The sequence below is a fragment of the Gadus macrocephalus genome, chromosome 4 (genome assembly GCF_031168955.1).
Source record: "Gadus macrocephalus chromosome 4, ASM3116895v1".
NCBI classification, from domain to species: domain Eukaryota; kingdom Metazoa; phylum Chordata; class Actinopteri; order Gadiformes; family Gadidae; genus Gadus; species Gadus macrocephalus.
Genome location: NC_082385.1, coordinates 11,542,807 through 11,551,904, shown reverse-complemented (window position 1 = coordinate 11,551,904; position 9,098 = coordinate 11,542,807). Strand labels below are relative to the sequence as shown.

The following is a 9,098-nucleotide window of genomic DNA, read 5'->3' as shown; positions in this document are numbered from 1 at the left end:
TTCACCAGCTTCCATGGGACTCCCCCAGAGAGCTCTCTGCAGTCCTTCGTCTCTGCCTCTGAAGCGCTGCTTACAGTCGAAGACTCTCGTGTCGCTGCACTTTGCATGACAATCCCAGCCTCTACCAAGGCCATGGCCCAGGACAATGCTTTGTATGGCCGGGGTTTGATGTCTTCGAAGGCCATTGACTTACCCCCCTTTTTGGACCGCTGCTCAATCTGCTATTTCCACTACACTCCCATTTCTTTATTTCCATCCGAGAGCACAGTGGAAGGCAATGCAGCAAAATATATACACAGGCTGACAAATTAGATTTTTTTTTTTTTTTATTAACGTTCAGTCATAATAGGATTTCAACTGGGCAGTGGTCATAATAAACTGTGGAATTGAACTGTGGGAAATGAGAATTAATGTTCCGATTGCATCCAGGTTAGACCAAGTTTATTTTGCTGGCTCGAGGCGATTTCATTTTGCCCCTTCTGAAAAAGCAAGTGCCTCTCTTCGCTCTCTGTCTCTCTCGCTCTTTCGCTCTCTCTCGCTCCCACTCTTGTACGTCTGAAGTGAAACTAGGGGGGCCTGGTGTTTGTTTCACAGAAGAGGTGGGTGTGGGGCGGAATCAAAGGGTTGAGACGTATTGTTCAATGTGAAAAGGAGCTAATGGTCGACCATCGCAACTCGGGGTCTGAAGTCGACGGGGTGCCCCGGGCTGGGTCGTACAATAGCACCCCTCCCCCCCCTCTCCCTTCCCGCGGCGCGTCTTCCTGCCGCAATCTGTAGGCCCACGCCTCACGCTGGGGGAGCGCATCTGTATCGGTGGAGCAGCCATCGAGCACCCTGAATGGCCACCGATCAAGTGTGAATGGCCAAGGTCCACCTGAATGCCGGGGGCTGGTTTTATGAATTTCCTCTCTGTTGTCTCCGTTTTTTTTTTGTGTGTGTTTTTTGTATCGGTTATTATTGTATTGTTTCTTCACCTCCAACATTCAGGATGTATGTCAGAATGTATCTTGGAAGACAAATTCGATATAGGCATATGCTAATAGAATACATTTATTGTATTTATTTATTTCAAATTACGTAGGCCTAATAGGCCTATAAATCGAAAGTTCTTCAAATATTTGCGGCTTTTGGACTTCCAAGGTCTGGTTGTTTGTGAAAGCTGGTTACTCTGTCGCCTCATTTCCGAATATTCTGGTCCTACTGAAAACTATATTGTAAGCCTGATTGAAGACCGCATGGAGACCTTTCGATATGTAATTCTAAGACCAATCAGAATCGAAATACAGGCCTAAATCATATGCATCTCCGATCAAACGACAGCCGATCATCTGAGCTGTTTTCTGGGGAAACATATCACTGAGTGGGTTTACCTTCTCGATCATTTGTTAGCCTAAATGTTGGGGAAATTAAATGAGATCCACTGGGAACACAATTAGACACATTTTAATATCAAAGACATCTCCTTTACGATGCATAATTTAAACAAACTGAGCATAATGAGGATGCATGAGGCGAACTGCAGTTATAGTGTTGCTATATGTATTTCGTGGCTGTTTAGCATTGTTAATAAGATGACCAAATGATAGGCCTTCACAGCCTATATGGGTGGCAAACATGTAGAGTGCATAAGCCTACCAGTTAAATCAATACAGTGGTTTCTGTTTTAAGAGTATAGTCTTAAATCGAAGTTATAACCTATAAACTACGTAGAAAACGTTTTAAAGAAGTAAGTGGGGAAACCACGCCCACTATGTGGGGAGGACTCAAGGTCATTCACAAATTCACCATCAACCATTACTGCTGGCCAATGGGAGACGAGATCATCCAATCTCCAGCAGCTGTACGCGTGATTAGGAGGACCTGTGGAGCCACTCCTAACTACACACACACACCGACCAGCAGTCTGAAGGTGAGGCGGCCGGTGGATTATACCGCTCTATGGACCTGAAGCTAAAAGGCTAAAGACAACGAAAGCCCTTCACACCTTCCTAAAGTGTGGCCCCCACTGTGAATCTTCGAGAAGACGTTCAAGTAGGCCTACTTTTAGTGGATCCTTGCCATTACGACTTTTTGGCTTTTTAGGTTTGCTTTGCAAAAGTTTAACCGATGAGCACGAAACACCGGTAGCCGTACCTAGCATTTCGTGTCGAGCGTGAAGCGGTTTGTTAGCCCGAGGCTTGAAAGGATGTCCGACAGGTCGCAGAGTCCGGCCTCTGACTGCAACAGCCGACCGTATGACTTCAGCCGGGCCAACCTCTACAGCCACCCCACCATGGGGCAGGACAACCTGGGAAACAACGCCGGGTCACTGCAGCTCCCGTCCGGTGTCCTCCAAGACCCGGGTCTCCTCTTCAACAAGGCCACTTATAACGGGATCGCCCAGGCCACGGCGCAGACATTTTTCCCCTTCCATCACGTCGCTGGGGACTACAGGACCTCCGATCTACAAACTGGAGAGTTTGGCCAACCCAAGCATTGGTATCCCTTCGCCGCGACGGACTACACCGGACAGGTACCCGGGGTCATGGCGACCAATCAGCCCACCAACCTCAGTCCTCCCATCGCTGAAACAAGGGAACAGATAAAATTGCCCATGCCTGAGATCAAAACAGAAAAGGAACCGGAGGAAGACTATTCCGCCGAGATAAAGGCCCAGCATTACACCACCGCCGCGGCCTCCGCGCCCATGGCCCACGGTGTCTACTACTCCCCGGCGTGGAACCCGTCCTTCTGGCCGGGTCTTGCACACATCACCCAACACCCCATTAATCAAAACCCGTCCACGTCGTCCGCGTCCTCCCCGTCTCTCTCCCCCTCGCCACCGAGCAACGGAGTCCAGGCTAACGCGTTCTTTAACGGGAACGCAAACCAGGTGGTGCCCGCACCTCCGGCTCAGAACTCGGCCCCGACCCGCAGCAGTGGGTCCTCTAGCGGGGGATGCAGTGACTCAGAGGAAGAGGTAAAGTCGGTTTGACCCGAATGTATTTACCTTTTTGGTGCACACTTGTTGAAGAAAAAAACAACTTTATTTTTCTACACGGGGTGACTCATTAAACGCTTTGCTTTATTTTTTTATTAACAGGAGAACTTGTCTACTGAAGAACTGGAGCAGTTCGCTAAGGAGTTGAAGCACAAACGGATCACTCTGGGCTTCACCCAAGCGGATGTAGGCCTCGCCCTCGGTAACCTCTACGGTAGGCCTAATTGGCTCGAATCCATCTGAAATGTTTTTGTAAATGCTTGCCATTTAATTGTTAACTCTGCATGACTAATTTGCATGTCTTTCGTTATTTGTATTCCCCCCCCCCCCCCCCCCAGCCAATCATTCGTTTTTAAGTTTGAATGTTTTGTTTCCAGGCAAGATGTTCAGTCAGACCACCATCTGTCGGTTTGAGGCGCTCCAGCTGAGCTTTAAGAACATGTGCAAGCTGAAACCGCTGCTTCAGAGGTGGCTGAACGAAGCAGAGACTTCAGATAATCCTCAAGATGTGAGTTTCAACAGTTTGACCAACGGCTAGGCCTACATTTTGAATGGACAAACCTTTCCCTGCAGCACGAAGGAAAGACGGCTGGATGCTAATCTTACCCACCAGTTGCATTCACCTGTTAAGAAAAGCAAGCAACCTTGCTAACGCCATACATTTTACTTGAAGTTGTGGTGCGGTAAAATGCTGCCATCTGGTGGCGATATGTGAATAAGCATTTTTACCATAATTACGTCATGTTCACCTAATGGGCCACTTGACGATAATATACACTTGGACCTTCTCAGGCCAGTGACTCTCATAGTGTGGAACAACGTTCTGACTGTTGGCAGTATTTTGCTCCTCAGATGTACAAAATTGAGCGTGTGTTCGTGGACACCAGGAAGAGGAAGCGGAGGACCAGCCTGGAGGGTACGGTCCGCTCCGCCCTGGAGTCGTACTTCATCAAGTGTCCCAAGCCCAACACCATCGACATCACGCACATCTCCGATGACCTCGGGCTCGAGAGAGACGTAAGCCCCCCCCCCCCCCCCCCCCCCCCCCCGCCTCAAAACCCTTTTTATGAACGGAACCGGAACGCGGACCCCCACCCACTAACCCGAGCCGTGTTTGCTTGTCCGTTCCCAGGTGGTCCGCGTGTGGTTCTGCAACCGCCGGCAGAAGGGCAAGCGGCTGGCGCTGCCCCTGGACGAGGAGTGTGACGGCCAGTACTACGAGCAGAGCCCCCCGCCTCCTCATCCTCCCGCAATGGGCATGATGCCCTCGTCCATGCCCGGCCAGGGGTATCCAGTGCACCCGTACCCGGGCGGCCCGCCCACCCTCTACATGCCCCAGCTGCACCGGTCTGACGCCTTCAAGCAGGGCCTGCACCCCGGGCTGGTAGGTCACCTGACGGGATAGTCCGCCAACCCTCCGAAAACAACAATCGCCTCCGCCCTATGATGGAGTTCCCACCCCCTCAGTCATAGGGAGAGTGGAGGTCCCATAACAGACTCGTGTGCGAGAGGGCTTGTTGACCACCCGGTCCACAAACCGGTTCTGCAGCCGTAAGACTCGGCATCGTGTGGATGTTTATCTCTTTTGGACGGCGACCTCAGTCAAGTATTTGCACCGCCGTGCCTTTTCTATTTTTTTTTTATTTTTTGGTCCTCCGAAGGAGGGACTACTTGTGTATTTTAGATTGTTTTGTCAGTTGGAGGTCATGCCACGGGTTTCCTTCGTGTTCTGATTGTTGTGAGAACAGAGTTCTCATTTGGTTAATCTCAGTGTTTACAGTAAGAGCTACACCGAAGGATGATTCGTATGAGCTCGGCTTTTAAACGTTTTTATTTTTGTAAATGCTGTGAAAAGGATTTCCTGGAAGATGGTTTGATATAAGAAAAAAACACCCCAACAAGGAAATTCAATTGGTAATGAATGATAAAAAAAAAAAAATAATGTTACAACCTATGACATGCATTAGAATTTCCTTTTTGACCAGGTTCATTTTAATAAAATCCTCCTTTTGGGAGGATGTAACATTTTTGCACAAAGTGGGTTTATCTTGACCAAAAGTCCACTGTCTGTTTCTTGTTCTATGCACAAAACGGGCGTGTTTCTGATCAAACTCATGCTAGTTATTATGGCTTATGATCTTAATTCAGGTACAAAGAGTGTATATTGTTCTCAGATGCAATGCTGCTTGAAGTATCTTGGACAAACAAGTTCTTGACAATTAAAATGTAATGACTTCTCTTGATATATTTTTCACTAATGACTAACATTCCTAGTCCTAATCGGCCATTTCCATTCAGTCATCAGCTAAAGACTTTTGGCTACTGGACTGTAAATGAAGACCTGGAAGGGGGTGCGCTATAGTGGCCACAGGGAAATGTTTAAAAGGAACTCTTGTCTACAGCTTGGTTGAATATAATTTAGCCCAGCACAGTTTATTGTGTGTCAAGTGATCAAAGTTGAAGTGACAGAACTTGGGATTCTGTCGAGGAAATTTCGCCATCTACTAGCTGGGCTATTGCGTGTGTGAGAGCAGTGCCTTATGCAAACATGCTTTTGTATTTTTTTTACGAGTTTGTCTGCCTACATTGACTGAATCAAGATTTGACCGACTGGCCACCAGAAGTCTTTAATATATTGTTACTGTGGTATATGTTCACAAACCTTTTCATTTTACATTTCCTTTTTTGCAATACATTTTATGCATACAATAGTGACTGCATTCTAACTGCTACTTGGTAATTTATTGAAACTAGCTCACCCAATGTTTTCTGTTGTGCGTGTCCCCTATACTTCACCTGTATCTGCGCCAAGCAATTAAATGCATTTTTCAAAAGTAATTCAATCCAATATAAATTATTTTTCTTTGAATTATTGGTTTTAGGTCATGTAGTCTTTTTCATGTTGGGCATGATTGTTGGGCGTTCCAACACTTATAGATCTGAAAGCAAGTGGAACCACTTCTGTTTTGAGGTCCCTATCTAATCCGTTATCATGTGGTTTGAGGTCAGTACTCTGCCATGTTCAGAACAGTATTGCAGCACTGCTGTGTATAGTGAATTAGCAAAGAGGCGCTATGCTTGTGCTCTCAATTCATAAAATTTACTCTTTCTGGTGAACAATTACCCATACAATGTATATAAACTAAATGTTAAGCAAAAATCAACAAATGCATAGCCTTGGCTGAACCTTTATATTCCGTTTTATGCATCACAATTGTATGCAGCAGCTTGAATGCAAAAAGTTTATATTGGATACCTAATACTGTAATGCTACTTGTGTGGAAAAACAGGATACTGTGGTCCTCTTGTGGTTTCCATTCAGCCACGACCCTCGGTCAAACGTTTACCCACGCTTCTAGGTCGGTGTAGATCTTGTGCTTGGGTAAGCTGTCGTGTTGAGAACAGATACTACACAGCCTCTCCCTCCAGTCTGTGTACTGCTTCACCCGCCACTCCTTCTGCCACCCTAAAAAATGTGAGTAGCTCTCCTCATCACTCACCAGCTCTCGCAGTCGCCTGCCCAGTTCTCCAACGGACGCAAACTCGTCCACGTGGATGAAGGAGCTGCGCGGGGCCACGGCTTTGTAATCCTTCAGTGGGGGGCCCAGCACCACCGGAACGGCCCCCGACTGGTAGGCGTTCCACAGCTTCTCCGTGATGTAGTCCCTGGACTCTGAGTTCTCGAAGGCCAGGTAGAAGTAGCATTGGGAGATGGTGGGCAGGAGGTCCTCCGGAGACAGGGCTTTGTGGTTCCAGCGTCCGTACACGGTGACGGGGACGCTGTCGCTTAGCTGAGCGTACAACCGGCTCCTGTGGTGATCCGGCCTGTAGCTGCTAACCACCCAACAGACTGGGACGCTCTTATTGTGAAGGACTGGCTCCTCTCCATCTCCCGGTCCCCTGGGCACCAGCTTCCCGTACGGGATGTGGATGTCCGCGTCCCTCCGGTAGGACATGGTCAGGTTGAAGAGGTCTGCAAAGGGCCGGAGGTCTCCGTTGTTAGGCGGGGACTCCAGAGACATCCAGACCCATCTCTGGCCCTGCGGCCGGGGCAGGACGAGGGGCAGGGCCTGCAGGCCTTGCACAAGCTCCCGGTTGTGGAAGACCACCACGTCCGCCGTGGCGAAGGTGGCGCGGTTGGACCGGAGCCTGCACGACGACACGTTGTAGCGCTTCAGACACACGTCCCCTCCCAGGTCCAGGGCCACGCCGAAGGGCCAGTGCCACAGCAGGATGGTGACGTTTGGACGGGGGGCGGGTTCTCCCCACGCCGCGGGCGGCATCCACCATTCACAGAGGAGCAGGAGTGGGAAAGGGAGGCAGAGGAGGAAGACGAGCAGTCCCTTCATCCAACCGATGAGGGGGTTCAGAGTCATCAGATCAGCAGCCTGTTGACCCTGGCCAATGTTCAGCCGGGTTTAAATCACAATTATCCATTCAAAATGTGTGTGCAAACACAATAACCATACATATCAACATAGCATTCTGTGTGTACAATTATTTGACGGTTAGAGGTTGAGGCCAGTTAGACACCCCACACAATCCTGAAATGTAAAGTTAGATTTCTCAAGATTTCTCATAAATACACATTTGTTGCATAAATTGTGCTGCAGGTGCATTCTTAAATGTGACATGTATCACATCTGTATTTATATTTAGATTAATACTTTCCAATGGATATTTCCATGTAACTCCAGACCTCCATGACCATGTACATTGTGGTTTTAACGCAAGACTTGAAGTAGGGACCTTGTGACCCCCAAACAACACATTTACAGCAACACACTTTATCCCCACTAACCTGTCGGAGATGAAGGTCCTTCTGATCCGAGGTCAACACTGAACAGGCTGCTGACTGACAACGGAAACCGATGTTCTCAGTATTTAGTTTTCAACCGTCATCAACTTTGACATTGACAGTTAGGTCTTGGTGACTCTCTTCCAGGTTATGCTAAGCGGTGAAAACACTTCCTCTTCAGCAGTCTGAAACATACTTCTCTCTCTCTCTCTCTCCTCTTCTACCTCTCTCTCGCTCGCTCTCTCTCTCTCTCTCTCTCTCTCTCTCTCTCTCTCTCTCTCTCTCTCTCTCTCTCTCTTTGTGATTGTACTGCCTTTTAAGGTATATTCCCTTCCCTTTTTCTGTCTGGTGAATAATCCATACTTGGCTTGTTTCCTGTTGCACAACATTATACTTGTTCATGTCAAAATCAACTGAAAAGTTCTGTGAAGCGAAGGAAAATTGTAAGCATATGAGCCAGGATGTGGCCAGATTGCTTTACCATCTGAATGAGTGTACTGTTTAATAGTAAACAATACACGTCTGAACAGAAATGTCATCACCCAAACAAATCAATTAAATCCCAATAGTATCGTCCCAAAAGAATCCAACATGGTACCATAATAGAGAGGACAGTACACCAGCAGAACAACAGATGGATTTACTTATGTGCTTCCAAATTAAGAGTTAGTTTGTTGTCTCTTTTTAGTTTGCTGTTTGAGGATAAAGCGTAGATCTGGTTATATTAGTGGACATTATCATGTTGTCAATAGTATGTCTTGTCTTCAGCATCTTCAGATCGAGGGTTCAGGTTAAGGCCCAATCCCATTTCTACCCCTTCCCCCTTCCCATTACCCCTTCAAAACAAGGGGGAGGGGTAAGGGGAAGGGGTAAGGGGTAGAAATGGGATTGGGCCTAAATCTGAACATCTTGGTTGGGGTGAGGGATAGGTCTGGTCGTCTGGTTAGAGGGTTAGGGTTAGGTCTGTACATCTGGGTTGGGGTTAGGTCTGGTCGTCTGGTTAGAGGGTTAGGGTTAGGTCTGTACATCTGGGTTGGGGTTAGGTCTGGTCGTCTGGTGTAGGCATCCCTGACCAGGGTGGCCTAAGTTCCAATGTGACGTGCATCGTAAGTCACTCAAAGTCGAGGTTCGCTAAAAGCATCTGCTGATTGAATGAGTAATTGTTCAAATCAATCAATATTCAACCATCATGAGACATTTGAGACGAGGCCAGAGGTGACAAGTAATGAAGTGCAAATACTTTGTAATCATACTTAAGTAGAAATTTTGGGTATCTATACTTTACTGGAGTAATTATATTTCCTTCTACTCCTTACATTT

At 47.6% G+C, this 9,098-nt stretch overlaps 2 protein-coding genes across 3 annotated transcripts; one reads left to right on the top strand and one right to left on the bottom strand.

Annotated features, from left to right (window-relative positions):
- Positions 1–65: 65 nt before the first annotated feature.
- Positions 66–4,922, top strand: pou5f3 (POU domain, class 5, transcription factor 3). The gene is made up of 5 exons (XM_060050208.1): positions 66–2,959; positions 3,083–3,194; positions 3,358–3,488; positions 3,833–3,997; positions 4,113–4,922. Exons 1-5 carry the CDS (start codon positions 2,186–2,188, stop codon positions 4,383–4,385), a joined length of 1,455 nt encoding a protein of 484 aa, XP_059906191.1. The 5' UTR covers positions 66–2,185; the 3' UTR covers positions 4,386–4,922.
- On the bottom strand, positions 4,794–8,000 carry LOC132456050 (alpha-(1,3)-fucosyltransferase 7-like). Of its 2 annotated transcripts, none has more exons than XM_060050210.1 (2): positions 7,782–8,000; positions 4,794–7,368 (listed from the first exon to the last, which is right to left on the bottom strand). In XM_060050210.1, the coding sequence occupies exon 2, from the start codon at positions 7,354–7,356 to the stop codon at positions 6,316–6,318; it is 1,041 nt and encodes a 346-aa protein (XP_059906193.1). In that variant the 5' UTR covers positions 7,357–7,368; positions 7,782–8,000; the 3' UTR covers positions 4,794–6,315. The 2 variants fall into 2 exon arrangements, with proteins under 2 accessions (XP_059906193.1, XP_059906192.1); XM_060050209.1 differs by having other exon boundaries at positions 7,763–7,999.
- Positions 8,001–9,098: the final 1,098 nt, after the last annotated feature.

Coding starts and splice junctions, on each gene's coding strand:
- pou5f3 (XM_060050208.1), top strand. CDS start 2,186: ATGTCCGACAGGTCGCAGAGTCCGGCCTCTGACTGCAACAGCCGACCG. Junction 3,195..3,357: donor CGCCCTCGGTAACCTCTACG/GTAGGCCTAATT, acceptor TTTTGTTTCCAG/GCAAGATGTTCAGTCAGACC. Junction 3,998..4,112: donor ACCTCGGGCTCGAGAGAGAC/GTAAGCCCCCCC, acceptor GTCCGTTCCCAG/GTGGTCCGCGTGTGGTTCTG.
- LOC132456050 (XM_060050210.1), bottom strand. CDS start 7,356: ATGACTCTGAACCCCCTCATCGGTTGGATGAAGGGACTGCTCGTCTTC.